The sequence below is a fragment of the Pseudophryne corroboree genome, chromosome 2, assembly GCF_028390025.1.
Source record: "Pseudophryne corroboree isolate aPseCor3 chromosome 2, aPseCor3.hap2, whole genome shotgun sequence".
In the NCBI taxonomy this organism is placed as follows: domain Eukaryota; kingdom Metazoa; phylum Chordata; class Amphibia; order Anura; family Myobatrachidae; genus Pseudophryne; species Pseudophryne corroboree.
In genome coordinates, this window is record NC_086445.1 from 376182431 (window position 1) to 376201775 (window position 19345).

General features: G+C 44.1%; 1 protein-coding gene across 5 annotated transcripts in view; it reads left to right on the forward strand.

The window, feature by feature from the left end:
• The first annotated feature begins 1967 nt into the window (after nucleotides 1-1967).
• LOC135020940 (protein-lysine methyltransferase METTL21E-like) overlaps nucleotides 1968-19345 on the forward strand; it is a 70334-nt gene continuing 52956 nt past the window's right edge. For 2 of the 5 annotated variants that reach the window (XM_063953219.1, XM_063953221.1), the window contains exons 1-3: nucleotides 1968-2056; nucleotides 10517-10778; nucleotides 11118-11176. In XM_063953219.1, the coding sequence (XP_063809289.1) occupies nucleotides 11161-11176 (16 nt within the window). In that variant the 5' untranslated portion in view covers nucleotides 1968-2056; nucleotides 10517-10778; nucleotides 11118-11160. The remainder of the gene's footprint in view (nucleotides 2057-10516; nucleotides 10779-11117; nucleotides 11177-19345) is intronic. The other 3 variants (XM_063953217.1, XM_063953220.1, XM_063953222.1) reach the window with 2 other exon arrangements.

Consider the following 19345-nt stretch of genomic DNA (forward strand, 5'->3'; position numbering starts at 1 on the left):
TCAGTGTCTCCTGCTGTCGCCTCTGGCCTATCCTGTTCCCTATCTAGCCTCCGAGTCAGTGTCCGTCTCCTCTGCTTCTCCTCCTACTCTGCGGCTTTCTGTACAGTGGCCCGCGGTATAGTGGACGGAGGGAGGTGGTCAGGCGGTTGTGTTCGCGCTGCACTGGAGCCACCCTCGCTACGCCCCTGGATATATATATATATATATATATATATATAAAAGCAACAAGCACATCTGTAAATATGCATAAAGTCGTGCCAAGTGGGAGGCTTGCAATAGTGGGGGAAGGGTTCAGTATAATCAGGCCAGGGACAAACACAGGGAAGATCAGAGTGACAAAGAGGGTGCTTCACTGATCAGCTGATAAATCATTTTTAAGCTAACGGTCCTGTGTTGGAGCAGAGAGGTCTGTGGGTTACTAATTATAAGAAACCATCCCACGCTGTTTATTCACTGCGAATAGGTGAGTAGGGGCCCTAGTGCAGTGCCTTTCCCAGGGTGTTTAATGCTGTTAAGACAGCCCTGCAAGTGGGGTTCTCAAAGCTAATTGAATCTGGCAGTGCATTCAATTAGCAGTGGGGTAAATCCCTCTCCTAATTGAATCTTCCCCCCAAAAGTCCGATGACTATTTTGGTGTGTTGTGTACACCTTTCTCAAGGGCTAATGACAGACTGACCAAGGGCAGAATATATACCTGAATGCCAATAACAAAAATTACACTAGCATGCTTCCCAACCAGCGTATAAGGCTGGCACAATGTGTACCTTTGTGTTATCCACAATCCTACTCATCCGCAAAGACTTTGTTTAAGGTAACAAGCACAGATCTTACACAGATCTTAAGGACCTCATAATTCTCTTTCTACATATAAAGGCGTAACATTGTAGATGCTGTGAATATATATGAAATTATGTAATTATAAGACTGGACTGGCTCACTGCAGCAACCTCTGCCAGATTATAGTGCGCTTACCTGTCCTGGAGGTGTCCGGTGGGGTGTCTGTAACAGCTGCCACCAGGGAGACGGGGAGAGAGAGAGAGATTACAGCCTCACCAATCGGTCTGGGATGGGATAAAAACCAAAATGGTTTGGACCATACAGGGAGTCTGTATTCTCTCCCTCCCCATCTTCCTGGTGACAGCTGTTACAGACACCTTCCCATACAGCAAACCCCACAGACGGGGACGCACACTACAAATTCCAGACTGGCAGAGTTTGTTGCAGAGAGGCAGTCCTGTCTGGCGTACCGAGGTCTGGGCCGTTCCGGATTTTACACAATCCTTGTGATTATTTTTCATACTGCTTTCTTAGACAATATTATGAGCGATTTGGCCTATTTACGAAGGATCGGAACTACAAATCGTTCATAATAGTGCAGATCGCTCAGTGTCTGTGAACGATCGTGATGCGCGGTCCCGCTGGTCGTTGGTCGGAGCTTCTGATCTTCCCTGCTGCAGGAAAGATCTGAAACTATTGTCAATGACAGCATGTTCCTGGATGTAGCCAATACCAGATCTTAAGATACATTATGTGCATTGTACTGTATCGTTTGCCCAGGACTGCCGGGGGAGTTCAAGGGAAATCGTTAACGAAAAATCATCATTTACAGGTCGTCTAGTGTATGGGAACCTTTACACATTATTTCAGGATAGAATGTACGAATCAAAGCTTATGCATAGAAGAAATTCTCTGTTGGAAATATCACAACAACTATTAGTATAAATTCCTTTATGTGCAGATAAAATAGAGCAGAGTAACGTGCAGTAACAGTAATGATCATTTTCCTCTGAACTGGTTACCCTAAGACATCTTCAGCATAGTTTCTCCCTCGGCCTTTTTTAGGAATGCTGTGATAGGACGTTCCCGGTGCAGCTGTCCGCATTCACTAATCCTTTTCCTTGTAGGGAAAACATCACCATGACACTATCAGCATGTAACATTCACTAGGAACTCAGTCCCCCTCTCTCTGGAAGCAACATCTAAGGAAAACATCCAAGTCCAAGTGTTTTCCAACAAGGAATGCAGTGAATATTATCATAGCCTGCTCCAGTGTAAGGTAATGTTCTACATTAGACACAATGTAGCTTTGTTTTGTCCTGCTCCAAGCTCGTTCTGGATTTACACAGCTGTGGATAAAATAAAGCAGTAATATTAATGTATAACTCTATTTGCAAAATCACACAAAAAGATTATATGATAATTGATACTGTACTAACATACTGAAAAAAGCAATCACACAAGCTGTCAGTTTTCAGCATAAACTAAATGATAATTCCAGAATGAAAATCCTTGGATGCATCCTTTGGGTTGATGAAAAAAAACAAAAAAACAGCTTCAGCTACAATAGCATTGTAATTAAGCCTAGAACAGTGATTATAATGAACAGGTAACGTGTACAGTCCTATCAGTTAGGTCTGTATAAATAGTGCTTATTAATATCAATTAGAAGAAGTCAGTGCTTAGTGATGATGTGTTTACTGCCTGCTGTAAATTATGGGGATAGTAAAAGCTGTTATAGGACCAGTAGAAAAGCATTCTGCTTTATATCACTTATGTATCCAGGAATTAATGGTGACTTCCAATAAACATATAATTTACAGCAGGGTATATTTCATCCAAAGCATGCAACCCTAATGGAAGCGTACCGCAGGAAATGACCATGCAATTTCATAGTTATATGGTAGCTTGTAAAATGTTCTGTCATATGTTTTTCTAAGGGCAAACAAAAGGTGAGCAACATGATTGGGCGTACAGGTATAAAAATCACAAACGCTACTCATAATGATTATAAGGCGACCTTGGATAGAGATAATATATGCATCTCATGAACAAATTAACAATTTTATGTAGAATATATAGCACTAAATGGTATTGGAAAGTTAATGTGAAAGGAAGTTGGATTTACTGGTTCAACTTTCAGTAAAGTAGATATACATTTTTGAGCTATTGTAAATCTGACGGTAAACCCTCTGATTAAAGTTTTCACAAAATATACATTTCACATAAATTAAGTATTCTTTCTGTGATGTCATTAAATGTCAACATGGTTGAAAACAAGCCCTAGTGTATAGGTGTTAGTGTTTAGGAACTAACAACACTATGTATTAATTAATTTCTTTATTTGGAAACAAATAAAAAAAAAAGGAGAAAAATGGTTTAAAACATAGGCACATACTCGCATGGAAGCAATGTTTATATATACTCTTTGGTGACTCAGTGTGGCAGCTGGGATTTGCACAGCATGTGAATCATCCAGTGCAAAAGGCAAGGATCAATGCAGGTATTGGATGATTCACATGTTATGTAAATCCTGACAGGGAGAGGCAGTGGATGGCAGGGGGAGGCAGCGGGTTACTGAAGTAGCAGGAGGAAGCAAACTGCCAGCATCGTAGCACCCGGTGCTCCATTATGGTCAGCCTTACCCAGTGTCCCAAATGCTGGTTGGAACCATTTGGAGGACTCTCCCCAGATGCCTTGCACAGTTCTGTGGGAGACGCAAAAACCGTTCCACGGAGGAGGAAACACAGCGCGATTCCCAACCCCAGACCATCCCGCCCAGTGCGGCCGCACCGCCCACATTACCCTCCTTATAGCCCTGCAAACTGGTCCCAGTAGTATGGGTTGAAGTAATTAAAATAGGGCTCATTCCACAGAGGAAGAGCAGATGATGGAGGTACCAGGTGGGCCTGGTCCCACACCAGAACTGCGTGGCTGGCAGGCCGGGGCACTAAGGCCGCAATGTATGATCCTCCGTTATGGGGGAGAAGTATCAGTGCACGTTGTGTGTACTGATCCCGATTCTCACCCATGTGTGACTTCGGTGGTGTGTGGCTCTGTGCTCCTGTCATTATCAGCGCTGCTATCTGTAAGATAATACGCCGATATGAAGGGCAATGTCAAAATCGATAGCTGCAGATGTCAGAACGGTCAGTGCCAGTGACCATTCTGACACCTGCAGCTATCGATTCCGGCAGGTGTTGTTGCCCATACACCACAGCAGGGACAGTGATGTCCCTGGCTGCAGACTCCAGAATTTGCGCATGCCCAGTGGAGCCGGATGGGGGAAGAGACACCGCGCATCAGCACTAGGAAATCTCCCCCTCTCCGTAGCCAAGATGTTAATACATCTCTGTGCTAGTGCTTCCCACTTCATCTCGGTAAAGAGGCATGCCAGGATCATATACCTCCCTCATCAGTTACACACTGTGTGGCTAAGCATATACTTACTGTTGGGTCCTGAGCCCATTCCAGAACAGTGTGGCTGGTTCATCTCAGGATGTAAGATTGCTGGCACTGCAAGCAGGGGCAGCACAGCTCTTTCTATCGGTATCGGATCTCTAGGTCGACCACACTTAGGTCGACCACTATTGGTCGACATGCACTAGGTCAACATGAGTTTTTCACAATTTCTTTAAATTTTTGGAACTTTTTCATACTTTGTGATCCAAGTGGACTATGATTGGGAACGGTAAACTGTGCCGAGTGCAGCGATCCATGCTGGGGGACATGGTGCACTAATTAGGGTTCCCGGTCACTCTGCAAAGAAAACAACACCAAAAATGTTTTTTTTTTTTAAATAATCATGTTGACATTGCTCATGTCAACCTAATGCTTGTGTCGACCTATTTTGGGTGTCGATTTGGTCACTGTCGACCAATAGTGGTCGACCGAGACACTGTCAACCTATGTATGGTCGACTCTATGAACCACACCCCTTTCTATCCACCCTGTTGAGATTTAACATCATCCTCGTGGTAAGAGCAGGATCATTTAACCCTCAACTTTCAGTCCCAGTCACTCAGGAGGCAAAGGAGGAGCCTCCTCTTCCTCCAGCCAGACTACATCCTCTTACGACCCACGGAGTGGTAGAGTGGTGAAGCGGTAGTCAGTCTGACTCATTATGAAAACCTAATATTGAAAAGTGCTGGTATAGAGCAACACAACAATTTATTATTTTGAATAATTTTAAGTTTATTCAAACAATCATAAAATAATATATATAAAATGACAATTCACTGGCCAGCGATAGCTAAATAAAATTACAACATATATCTTTCCATCAATATTTCTGTTTCAATATGTTATTGAATCCTTATAATGTAACAAAAGTTATTTTGTATCAAGCAACTGTTTCAGTATTCAATCATAATCAAATTCCAGACAGCTTATTTATGAATGAGCAGTAGTTAAAATCAATGCAGTTTATAGTACTTGCAGTGGCTCATAAATGTTTATCCTTTGTGTATTTATTAATAGGGTTGATGTTATTTACCCTCTATTTGAAGCTGCTCCAATGTCCTGTAGCTGTAAATGATTATCCTGTGGAGTGGTTTATATCCGGATTCCTAATTGGTATACTGAGGTGCTTTCCTCTGTCTATCCGAGGATGTCCGCCAATCCTCAGTTAGAGATATCCATAATGACCTCCGGTTCCTCAATATGCATCAGGCACCTTTGTGCTTCTAGAGAGGGCTCAGAGGAGCGTTCTCTCTGTCTGTGTCTCCCCACTCGTAGTGGGCTCTGTCACGGTAGCTCACCTCCTTCCTCTCCCCGTGTGGAGGACCTGCTCCGTTGAGCGCTTGATGTACGGCAAAAGGTCCTCACTTGCAGTGTGTGTGGCAGGCACCTGCCACTCTGTGTTGTACAGAATCACGCCTGTAGAGCAAACACTGACCGGCTTCCAAAAGTGCAGTGTGTTGATGACGCGTTTCCCCGCCTACACCATCGGCGGCTTCCTCAGATTGATACCCTATGTGCTCCTTCACTCTATTTATTCTCCCAGAGCTCCAAACACCTGTGTTGCTTAATTAAATACATTCAGCTTTTTCCTGGGTATTTTTAAAAAACACTCATTCACCTTTTGCTTATAATAACCATACATAAAACCACTTAATAAATTAAGTTTAAACCAATTACATTTATATTCCAAAGCTGCAATATTACTAAAAAACCAGCAGCTAATAAGGATAAAAAGTAATTGATATATGTAGAGAATAAATGTTGCCTCTTTTAGCCAACTCTCCTAAGGATCTAATAACATATCATTAATACTGTATATTACATAATCCTATAAGTATCAAGTCATTCCCAATTATTGCAAAAATAAATATTAAGGTGCGCTATCAATATCCGCCGGCAATGGGGTGGTAAGTTCCCCTATAAATTTTAGGCAAAAAGAAGAAATGGATTTTGCCAGCGCTGTCTGATCATGAACTATAAGAAATAAATTAAATTCCGATAGGCTTGTTAAGAATATTAACACATTTAATGTATATGTATATTACAATCACAATATATTCATATAAAATATGCCACAATATGCCTGTTTAAAAAATGGGAATAGTTCCACAGTGCTGGCTAGGATTCACTCATGGGGGACTGATGACACTGACATAGGCCAACATTTATCGCCTATTTAGCAATATGAGGCTTTTACCAGTGATCCAGTTGCAGATAATTTCCACCTTGTTAAGAGCTAGAAAGCTTGTCCTAGATTGTTGAAATAGGACCAGGTGATGTGGATATTGCAATGGAAAAGTCCCGATGTTGCATCAGAGTGACCAATATAGCCAGCAGTAATCGTGGAATCCAAACTCAGGCAGAGAAAAACGCTCAACGTGTTTCACTGGTGTATTAGATCCAGCTTCCTCAGGAGCATGTGGGTAGTGACTGGCATAAGTACCTTTTATACCCTACTGAGTGGCATAACTCATTACACATGACAGATATCATAAAATATAAGCCGTTCGGAAATTGATATTAAAAAGTATATTAAAAGAGTCCCAATTGATCCCAGAAATATCAGATACTGAAATATATTAAAAACGAGTATACCTAACACAAATCTAAATATTCAAACATGATTATTTATCGAAAGGGTTCCGATTACGTGACTATACCGGTCACGTGATCGGATCTCTGCCCAATAGCGTTATGCTCAAATGGTCATCTGGTGTGTCACATGTGACCAGGAAGAGCATCATAACCTGGCAACAGACCAAAAACAATGATGTTTTGGGTCCGGCCATGTGACACACTTAACATCCTTTATGTGTCACATGACTTCTCTGTGCATCACAGGTCTCAATACCCGGAAGTAGGCATATGTATTATTGTGCTTGCAAGCCATTTTTCATTATGTCAACAGCCCAATAGTACTAAGTCAAAAACAGTTACAGTCAAAACAATAGAACAAATTAGTAGTACTAATAGGGGAGGAGATAGGTTTAATAGATTATGTAAGAAGGAGGCGTTTTGGATTTACCGTTTAAATACTGTGGTTCCCCATGATCTGAATGACACAGTAAAATTAAATCCTATATAGAGCGTAAAATCCTGATGCCCACACCGATGTTATGTACACAATTGATTCTTGTGATGTAAGTTGAATAGATACAGTAACCTTTTTTTGTGGTTTTGTGCAATCTATTATTGTCAGTTGTGGTGTAGATCCCCATTTGTTTTAAAATGAAATGTGTCTATGTCCTATTAGAATCTAGTTTGATTTGATCAATCTAGTAGTTTGTTGCCAATAATAATTGGGAATGACTTGGTACTTATAGGATTATGTAATATATTAATGATATGTTATTAGATCCTTAGGAGAGTTGGCTAAAAGAGGCAAAATTTATCCTCTACAGATATCCATTCCTTTTTATCCTTATTAGCTGCTGGTTTGTTTACTAATATTGCAGCTTTGGAATATAAATGTAATTTGTTTAAACTTAATTTATTAAGTGGTTTTATGTATGGTTATTATAAGCAAAAGGTTAATATGAGTGTTTTTAAAATACCCAGGAAAAAGCTGAAAGTATTTAATTAAGCAACACAGGTATTTGGAGCTCTGGGAGAATAAATAGAGTGAAGGAGCACATAGGGTATTGATCTGAAGAAGCTGCCGATGGTGTAGGCGGGGAAACGCGTCATCAACACACTGCACTTTTGGAAGCCGGTCAGTGTTTACTCTATAGGCATGATTCTGTACAACACAGAGCGGCAGGTACCTGCCACACACGCTGCAAGTGGGTACCTTTTGAGGTACATCAAGCGCTCAACAGAGCGGGTCCTCCACACGGGGAGAGAAAGGAGGTGAGCTACTGTGACAGAGCCCACTATGAGTGGGGAGACACGGACAGAGAGAACGCTCCTCCGAGCCCTCTCTAGAAGCACAAAGGTGCCTGATGCATATTGAGAAACCGGAGGTCATTACGGATATCTCTTACTGAGGGTTGGCGGGCATCCTCGGATAGACAGAGGAAAGCACCTCAGTATACCAATTGGGAATCCGGATATAAACCACTCCACAGGATAATCATTTACAGCTACAGGACATTGGAGCAGCTTCAAATAGAGGGTAAATAATATCAACCTATTAATAAATACACAAAGCATAAACATGTATGAGCCTCTGCAAGTACTATAAACTGCATTGATTTTATCTACTGCTCATTCATAAATAAGCTGTCTGGAATTTGATTATGATAGAATACTGAAACAGTTGCTTGATACAAAATAACTTTTGTTACATTATAAGGATTCAGTAACATATTGAAACATAAATATTGATGGGAAGATATATGTTGTAATTTTATTTAACTATCACTGGCCAGTGAATTGTCATTTTATATATATTATTTTATGATTGTTTGAATAAATTTAAAATAATTCAAAATAATACATTGTTGTGTTGCTCTATGCCAGCGCTTTTCAATATTAGGTTTTGTTTTTTTTCTCTTTTTGGGTGGATTATACCCACTGAAAAGCCGCAGGTATATAGCTACTAATAGGCGCTGGGTGTTTCTTTGTTGTTGTTTCTGACTCATTATGAAGCCATCTGCTGTGGGCCCCTTCATAGCATTGGCCCCTGGTGCAATGCATCGGTTGCACTGTCACTAGTTCTGCTCCTGCATCTGGTGCTTTACAAATAGTAATATTCAGAAGAAGAGGGGGATCAAAATAAAACAAATACTGTACATTCTTCAGTATACAGATCTGTAGCTGCACATATTTGTTACCTAAAACATTTTTTTTTTTTTAGTTACTCCAAAATAATTGCTTGCTTCCTGTAATTTAGAGGTTTGTGGAATATAGTCTATATATTTAATAATTTTTTGCTCTGTGTTTTATAATGCTGAAATTCTGTACATGAAGTTAAATTAAAGTTTTGCAGGACAAAGTAAACTTGAAAATAATGTTATTCCTAAAGTTGGTCATACCTGGACAAAACCTTGAGGCATGTGTGAACAAAGAAAGAAAGCAGTGCAGACCTGGACTCCCCAGCGGACAGTCTGTACAATAAAATGTGTTGCTCCACCAGTTGTGAAGCATTCTCCACTGCTCACCACTGCTCCCCAGTGCTCTTATTAATGTATGGGGAGCCACATCATAGGTCTGTCAGTAACAAATCTTCTGTAATGCCTTACAGTCACCACTACATGCTCTGCTTCTAGCCGGATCCATCACCTTCCCCACACATGATGACCTAGGTCCTGTACTGATATCCTCATTTGACATCTTTCTGATCCGATCCCTAAAACCAGCCCTACTTGTTATGTATGATCATTCCAGGTCTTACTAAGATGAATATATCATCTAAATTAGCCTGGGTGTACTCTCTAAACCCCACCAGAAAGTGGTTCACTAAGCGCAGTCTTCTTTGCTTGATCCTAAACTCATGTAACTTAAATAGGGCAATGAATGTGACCGAAATTCAAATAGAGGAGCCCCACCAACTGCCAGTGAGTTCCATTCAGAGATCTTTGGCAGTGTTTGAGGGGGCAATATGAGGCAGAAGATAGGCTTTATCAGAGGCAGATTGGCCATAGGGCTTACAGGGAAGTTTCCCGGTGGGCCGACGCACCCGCGGAGCCTGTTTTGTTTGAGGACATGTGGTCCTATTTATAGACATAATGAATAAGATGCTAAATAATTTGCATATATGAAAATGACTTTGCCACTTAGCCTGTGATTGCAGATGATCTAGTGTATGCTCTGTCTGCCTGCTTGGCTGACATATAAGATTGAGTGAATAGTGATTGGGATACGGTTGGTGTAATAAGCAAGAAAATATCTCTTTCTAAAGAATTATATAGTTTCCTAAATTCTAAAGGTGTATCATATAATGTGCTCATAATATTTGATTTTATTTCCTTTCAACTTCCCCCTTGATGTTAGCCATGCCCATTATCTGGAAAGTCTGGGGGGGGGGGGGGTTGTTGCTGCCATGGCTAGACCTTACACCTCTGGTGCTGCCCATGTGAGGCCACTAGTACAAATTTTTCCAGGGCCGCTTTTTGTTCCCAATCCGCCCCTGGGCTTCATACACTGTGAAATCATTCAAAAAGCACAAGTCTACATAGAAGGTATTGATTTGTCCTTTTTGGGGACAAACAGCAGATGCTACCTATGGACTGTGACATGCCTGCATAAAAAATAACTAGCATTTCCTGTTTCTCCGGTGCAAATGCTTACCCAATCTCTGGTTTCGTGGATTGCCTAATTGCCATATTGTCCTCAGTTTCAGAATGGTGTTACACCAAAGAGGCTCTGCCTTGTTTCCTGCTGAACAGCTCTACAAAGAACTGCAGCACTGCCTCCCAGCATGCTACTTCTACAACACCCTCACATTTGGCATCTGTGAGCAGAGAGCTCTTGGAAACCTTGTTCGGGATACTCATTTGGACAATAGTAAAGGATATTTGAGTCATTCCCAGCAGGGAGATCAGAATGAGTAGCAGACTGGAATCCAATCAACACCAAATGTAAAGGCAAGATAGATGGTAACTACATTGACCCAAGGTCCCTTCACACAGAGAGTCAATGATCTACTCAAGTGTGCAGGAGGTCTAAATCCTTCATTATACTTTCCAAACATTGGTAAATTGTTTCCAAACTCTTCTACAGGGATATAGCAGCCCTTCCTGGAAAATAGGCAAAGTGTAGTTTTCTATCATTATTCATAAAGCCCACGTGATGTAAATGATTTAGTGGAAAGCAATAGTGCTCCCCAGTTTTTCTCCACCATAAATGACCTGTTTGTCATTGGTGCAGATTCTGCTGTGGATATTTGTAGTTTCAATGTTAATGGAATATGTTTTATGTTTTCCGTTTCCCAACAGAAGAGCATCAACTAAGTACTTTACTATCTTCAGGACTATCACAATGGCAGATGAACAAGGTAACATGTATTGCCTTAGCTGGGGCTATGAAAGTAATTATATGGTTTTATTATGTGAATAATGAAGTACTGCGCTATTACACATTCAGTGTGCAGGCGAGTAAGTTATACCTCTGTGCTGAATGGAGAGCAGTATTATGATGAACAATAGTTTTCCGCAGTAATAATAGAATTTTAATTACCTACCGGTAAATCATTTTCTCGTAGTCCGTAGAGGATTCTGGGGTCCACATTAGTACCATGGGGTACAGACGGGTCCACTAGGAGCCACTGGCACTTTAAGAGTTTGAGAGTGTGGGCTGGCTCCTCCCTCTATGCCCCTTCCACCAGACTCAGTCCAGAAACTGTGCTCGAGGAGACGGACAACTTCGAGAGAAGGATTTTACACAGATAGTGGCGAGATTCACACCAGCTCACACATACAAGGCAAACCAAGTTAATCAGCTTGAAAACTCAGCAACGGCTGAACAACATTACTTAACCAAGTAACAAAACAGTACTTAACCAAGAACTAAGCAGTACTGAACTATGTAAACAGTGCAGGATCACTAAGCAATGGGCGGGTGCCCAGCATCCTCTACGGACTACGAGAAAAGGATTTACCGGTAGGTAATTAAAATCCTATTTTCTCTTACGTCCTAGAGGATGCTGGGGTCCACATTAGTACCATGGGGATGTACCAAAGCTCCCAGAATGGGAGAGAGAGCGTGGAGGCTCCTGCAGAGCTAATTGACCAAACTTCAGGTCCTCAGAGGCCAAAGTATCGAACCTGTAAAACTTAGCAAACGTGTACGACCCAGACCAAGTAGCCGCTTGGCAAAGCTGTAAAGCCGAGACACCCCGGGCAGCCGCCCAGGTAGAACCCACCTTACGAGTAGAGTGGGCCTTAACAGACGTAGGACACGGCAATCCTGCCGTAGAATACGCATGCTGGATAGTAAACCTGATCCAATGAGAGATAGTCTGCTTAGAAGCAGGACACCCAAGTTTCTTGGGATCATACAGGACAATCCGAGAGTCCGATTTCCTGTGACGAGCAGTCCTCTTCACATAGAGTTTCAGAACTCTTACAACATCCAAGGACTTTGACGAAACTGAGGAGTCAGTAGCCACTGGCACCACAATAAGTTGGTTGATATGAAATGCCGACACAACCTTCAGAAGGAACTGCTGACGTGTCCGGAGCTCAGCTCTATCTTCATGGGAGACCAAGTAGGGGCTTTTACAAGACAAAGCCCCCAACTCCGACAAACGTCTAGCAGAAGCTAAGGCCAACAAAGTAACAGCCTTCCACTTGAGAAACTTGACCTCAACCTCCGGTAGAGGCTCGAACCAATCCGATTGGAGGAACTGTAACACACGTTAAGATCCCAGGGCACCATAGGTGGCACAAAGGGAGGCTGTATATGCAGTACCCCTTTCAAGAAAGTCTGAATCTCAGGGAGGGAAGCCAGCTGTTTCTGGAAGAAAATGGATAAGGCTGAAATCTGGACCTTCACGGATCCCAACCTCTGGCCCATATCCACAACTGCTTGCAGGAAGAGGAGAAACCGTCCCAGTTGAAACTCCACCGTAGGAAACTTCTTGGATTCACACCAAGAGACATACTTTTTCCAAATGTGATGGTAATGTTTAGACGTTACTCCTTTCCTAGCCTGTATCAGGGTAGGAATAACCTTGTTCGGAATGCCCTCACGAGCTAATATCTGGCGTTCAACTTCCATGCCGTCAAACGTAGCCACGGTAAGTCTTGATAAGCGAATGGCCCCTGTTGCAGAAGGTCCTCCCGAAGAGGAAGAGGCCTTGGATTTTCCAGCAGAAGACCCAGAAGATACGCGTACCAAGCCCTTCTGGGCTAGTCCGGAGCAATGAGGATTGCCTGAACTCTCCTTATGAGTTTTAGAACTCTTGGAGTGAGTGGAAGTGGAGGAAACACATACACCGACTGGAACACCCATGGAGTCACTAGGGCGTCCACCGCCACGGCTTGCGGGTCCCTTGACCTGGAACAATACCTCCGAAGCTTCTTGTTGAGACGGGAGGCCATCATGTCTATTTGAGGTACACCCCAAAGATCTGTTACCTCCATGAACACCTCTGGATAGAGTCCCCACTCTCCTGGATGGAGATTGCGTCTGCTGAGGAAGTCCGCTTCCCAGTTGTCTACTCCCGGAATGAAGATTGCTGACAGCGCCACCGCGTGCTTTTCCGCCCAGAGGATGATTCTTGTGACCTCTGACATTGCAGCTCTGCTCTTCGTTCTGCCCTGTCGGTTTATGTAGGCCACCGTCGTTACATTGTCCGACTGCACTTGAATGGCTCGATCTCACAGAAGATGAGCCGCTTGGAGAAGACTGTTGTAGATAGCTCTTAGTTCCATAATGTTTATTTGAAGACTGAATTTCAGGCTTGACCACCTTCCTTGGAAGGTTTCCCCCTGAGTGACTGCGCCCCAGCCCAGGAGACTTGCATCCATGGTAAGAAGGACCCGGTCCAGAATCCCGAACCTGCGGCCCTCCAGAAGATGAGGCATTTGCAGCCACCAGAGGAGTGAAATCCTGGCTTTCAGCGACAGACGTATCCTCTGGTGCATGCGTAGGTGAGACCACGACCATTTGTCTAGGAGATCCAGTTGGAAGGACCGAGCATGAAACCTTCCATACTGCAGAGCCTCGTAGGCGGCAACCATCTTTCCCAGAAGGCAAATGCACTGATGAACCGATACTCGGGTTGGCTTCAGGACATCCCAGACCATTGTTTGAATCACCAACGCTTTCTCCTCCGGCAGAAACACCCTCTGCACTTCCGTGTCGAGAATCATTCCCAGAAAAGACAATCTCCTTGTCGGCTCCAAATGTGACTTTGGAAGGTTCAGGATTCAACTGTGTTCCCTGAGCAGATGAATTGTGAGAACAATGGACTGCAACAACATCTCCCGGGATGATGCCTTTATCAGCAGATGGTCCAGATATGGGATTATGTTCACCTCCTGTCTGCAGAGGAGAACCATCATCTCGGCCATCACCTTGGTGAACACCCTCTGTTCTGTGGAAAGGCCGAATGGCAGTGCCTCAAATTGATAGTGACTGTCTAACAGTGCAAATCTGAGATAAGCCTGGTGTGGCGGCTAAATCGGAATGTGGAGGTACGCATCCTTGATATCCAGGGATACTAGAAACTCTCCCTCCTCTAGACCTGAAATCACTGCTTCGGGAGACTCCATTTTGAATTTGAACACCCTCAGGTAAGGGTTCAACGATTTAAAGTTCAAAATTGGTCTGAATGAACCATCCGGTTTTGGTACCACAAAAAGGTTTGAATAGTAACCCTTGTTTTGCATAAGAGGTGGAACTGGGACAATGACCTGTGACTTTTCCAATTTTAGGATGGCTTCCCGTAGGATAGCCCTGTCTGTCAGCAAAGCTGGCAAGCCTGATTTGAAGAATCGGTGAGGCGGGAGATTTTGAAACTCCAGTCTGTACACCTGGGACACAATATCATGTACCCAGGGATCCAGGTCGGACGACACCCAGACGTGACTGAAACGTCTGAGTCTCGCACCCACCAGCCCGTCCTCCAGGCTGTGCGGTCCACAGTCATGCTGAGGATTTTGAGGAACCAAAAGCAGGTTTCTGGTCCTGGGAGCCTGCGGGTGCAGGCTTTTTGGATTTTGCACGACCACCTCTAAAGAAAGTGGTAGGAGGCTTGGACTTTTTTGTCTTAGCGGTCTGAAAGGACTGCAACACAGCTGAAGAAAATGGTTTCTTCGTAGAAGGTGTAGCAGACGGAAGAAAAGGTGACTTACCTGTGGTTGCCGTGGAAATCCATGCATCCAACACTTCCCCAAAAAGAGCCTGACCTGTGTAGGGTAGGTTCTCCACACTTCTCCTGGATTCCGCGTCTGCAGACCATTGGCGTAGACAGAGTCCCCTGAGAGCTGAGACCGACATGGAAGATATTCGTACAGTCAGCGTACCCAGGTCCTTCATGGATTCCACCATGAACCCCGCAGAATCCTGTATGTTACGTAGAAACAATTCAGTGTCCCTTCTATCCATTGTATCCAAATCCTCTAGTAATGTGCCTGACCACTTTACTATGGCTTTAGAAATCCATGCACAGGCAATAGTGGGCCTTAACGCCACTCCTGATGTAGTGTATATGGATTTGAGCGTAGTGTCAATCTTACGATCAGCCGGTTCTTTTAACGCGGTAGATCCAGGGACAGGTAAAACCACCTTTTTAAACAGTCTGGAGACCGATGCGTCAACTATGGGTGGGTTTTCCATTTTTTCCTATCCTCCTCAGGGAAGGGAAAAGCAACCAGAACCCTTTTTGGGATCTGGATTTTTTTTCTCCGGATTTTCCCAGGATTTTTCAAATATAGCGTTTAATTTTTTTGATGCAGGGAAGGTTAGCGAGTCTTTCTTATTGTCAGTGATGTAAGCCTCCTCAACCTGCTCAGGTGTGGTGTCATTAATGTTTAACACATCTCTAATGACCTCAATCATGAGCTGACCCCCTTTGCAAGGCATGCCGCCCCCCTCAGCACGTCCCCATCACCGTCTGCTGTATCAGAGTCGGTATCCGAGTCATTTTGCATAATCTGGGAAATTGCACGTTTCTGTGGGAACATACTAGGGGATTTTGCAGGAATAGGAACAGAACCTGACCAAATTGCCTTACAGTTCTTTAACACCTGAGTTTCAGTCTCAGTATGAGCTACCCTGGTAGAGATCTGAGAGATCATCCCCTTAATAGAGGACAACCACTCAGGCTCATTAATTGGGATATAAGACAAGACAATACATTCCTGTGTACATGGAATGGATTCCTCCTGAGAGTAAACATCCTCTGCAGCATATGACACAGAGTCCCTAGACATGGCTATGTGAGACAACAAACACCCACACACACACACACACACACACACACACACACACACACACACACAGGGAAATGTCAGACACAGTTTCCCCCCAAGCATGCCACAGAGAGACACAGAGATTGGAGCCAACCCACACACAGCGCTTTCTGAGGTAGATATAAAACAACTACCTAGCACTTACTGTGTACCTTAATAACTACACAGTATTTACACAGCCCCCCCCCCCCCTTCTACAACACCCTGGTACCGCACAGGATAGCTGGAGTTGCTTGGAGGGACAGCTCTCCCTGTCAGCATCTCTGTATAGGATCTGCAGGCAGGAAAATGGCGCTGAACGCTACTGGGTCTGCCCTGAAGAGAAGCTCCGCCCCCTGAACATGGCGCTGCTTCCCGCTCTTCAATCCTTTGTACTGGCCTGAGGATTTCTGCTGGCAGAGTAACCAAGGTCTGACCAGTGTGGGGTATAGGCGCTGGCTCAGGGCGCCCCTTACAGCACCAAACTATGTACCGCTGAGCCTCCGGAGCACAGTTAATACTGCGCTCCCACCCTGTTGCCGCCATCTTCACACCGGCTCCCTGCTTGCTGAGGGGGCCGGTGTCTCACTCGCCACCGGAATCTTCTGGCTCTGTTAGGGGGTGGCGGCATGCTGCGGGAGTGAGCGGTCGCCTGGGGCGGCTAACGATCATCACCCTCAGGAGCTAATGTCCTGCCAGCAGAGATAGTGGCTCAAAACCCCTCAGGGCGGACACTACTCCCGACCTAAATCCCACGAAGCAGGGAGGCTGTTGCCAGCTGCCTCCCTGTGCCTAACTTAACTCTTAGAAAAATATTAAAACTAAAGAAGCTCTAGGAGCTCCCCTAGCTGTGACCGGCTCCTCCGGGCACATTTTCTAAACTGAGTCTGGTGGGAGGGGCATAGAATGAGGAGCCAGCCCACACTCTCAAACTCTTAAAGTGCAAATTGGTCCTAGTGGACCCGTCTGTACCCCATGGTACTAATGTGGACCCCAACACCCTCTAGGACGTAAGAGAAATTGCAGTAATGTTAAACCATGCAGTAACAAAGCTTGGTGTGGAGATGAAAGCAAATTAGGCACAGGTGCTACCGCATTGCCTGCATGGGAAAAAAGGCATATACAGTATCTGCCTGTATGCTGGTTGTATGTATCTTAAGTTTGCAGTGCTCCCTCTTCCTATCCATGTGCTTGGTTCAGAGGCGGATTGGCCATAGGGCTTACAGGGAAGATTCCCGGTGGACTGACGCACCCGTGGGGCCTGTTTTGTTTGAGGACATGTGGTCCTTTTTATAGACATAATGAATAAGATGCAAAATAATTTGCATATATGAAAATGTCTTTGCCACTTAGCCTGTGATTGCAGATGATCTAGTGTATGCTCTGTCTGCCTGCTTGGCTGACATATAAGATTGAATAGTGATTGGGATACGGTTGGTGTAATAATTCTAAAGAATTATATAGTTTCCTAAATTCTGAAGCTGTATCATATAATGTGCTCATAACATTTAATTTTATTTCTTTTGAACTTCCCCTTGATGCTGGACATCCCCACTATCTGGAAAGTCGGGTGGAGGGTGCTGCTGCCATGGCCCATGGCTAGACCTTACACCTCTGGTGCTGCCTATGTGGGGCCACTAAAAACAAATTTTTCCAGGGCCGCTTTTTGTTCCCAATCCGCCCCTGGCTTGGTTTGATACCTGTCGTTATCAGAGCCAACTTGCCCCAGCCTACACAAATTCAGTATAGCATGCTGTGCCAGGAATATGAACTGGGTTATACCAGGAGCACCAGACTGGATACATGCAGCAACATCTGCCACTTTGGAGCTTGTAGTGTGCATCCCCGTCTGTGGAGTGTCCCGCCCTAGATGGTGTCTGTGACATCTGTCACCAGGGAGATGGGGAGGGAGAGATTACAGTCTCCCCATATGGTCCAGGAATGGAGTAAAAACTGGAACAGTCCGGACCATGCAGAGAGGGTGTAGTCTCTCCCTTCCTGTCTCCCCGGTAACAGCTGTCACAGACATCAGCCGGATAGGACACCTCCTGGATGGTGATGCGCACTACTCAGTGTTCAGGAAAAGGTATTGCCCCACATCTTTTGATTCCCAGTTGAAACCCCAGTGAGCATGCACAGAGAAGACTTGATAAAGTAGCTGTGAGGGGATAGCCTCATCACATGAATCCAATCTACCTAGAGAGCAATCTTAAGGGTGTTACAGTCACTATTGTTCTCTTTTCCCTTAATGACATACATCCAATAATTTACATATAGCTAATAAATACAAGTTAGTAATACAAAACATTTAATTAGCACAATTAGATAGCACAATTAACACCACATGTTATATGTTATATTCAAAGTATTATGGGGGAGATGTATCAAACCTTGGAGAGAGCTAAAGTTTCTGTAATTTTTTAACACAGTCTTTGAAATGACAGTTAAAGCAGATTGGTTGCTTTTGGCAACTACTCCACTTATTTCTCTCCAAGGCTTGATACATCTCCTGCTATGTGTTTGATGCAATAAGTGGACATAGTCCCTCATTCAGCTCGGATCGTAGTTTAGCAAAAATCACGAACGAGCGAATTTTGCTAGACTGCGCATGCACAGCAGCCGCTGTGTGCGTGCGCAACTATACACATTGGGGGTGATTCCGAGTTGTTCGCTCGCTAGCTGCTTTTAGCAGCATTGCACACGCTAAGCCGCCGCCCTCTGGGAGTGTTTCTTAGCTTAGCAGAATAGCGAACGAAAGATTAGCAGAATTGCGAATAGAAATTACTTAGCAGTTTCTGAGTAGCTCGAGACTTACTCACAAATAACGATCAGTTCAGTCAGTTTCGTTCCTGGTTTGACATCACAAACACGCCCAGCGTTCGGCCAGCCACTCCCCCGTTTCTCCAGACACTCACGCGTTTTTTTCCCTGGCACGCCTGTGTTTTTCCGTACACTCCCAGAAAACTGCCAGTTTCCGCCCAGAAACACCCACTTCCTGTCAATCACACTACGATCACTTCAACGATGAAAAATCTTCGTTCGAGCGTGAGTAAATCTACTAAATTTTGAGTTAAAATACTAACCGCATGCGCACTGCGAACCATGCGCATGCGCATTTTTGCCTTAATCGCTCCGTTGCGAAAATCGGCAACGAGCGAACAACTCGGAATGACCCCCATTGTGGTCACATTCTGGAAGGATGCGACCGCATCGAATTGAGAGGGGCGTAGTCCCATAAACAGGGGCAGGTTCGGAGCATTTTCAGT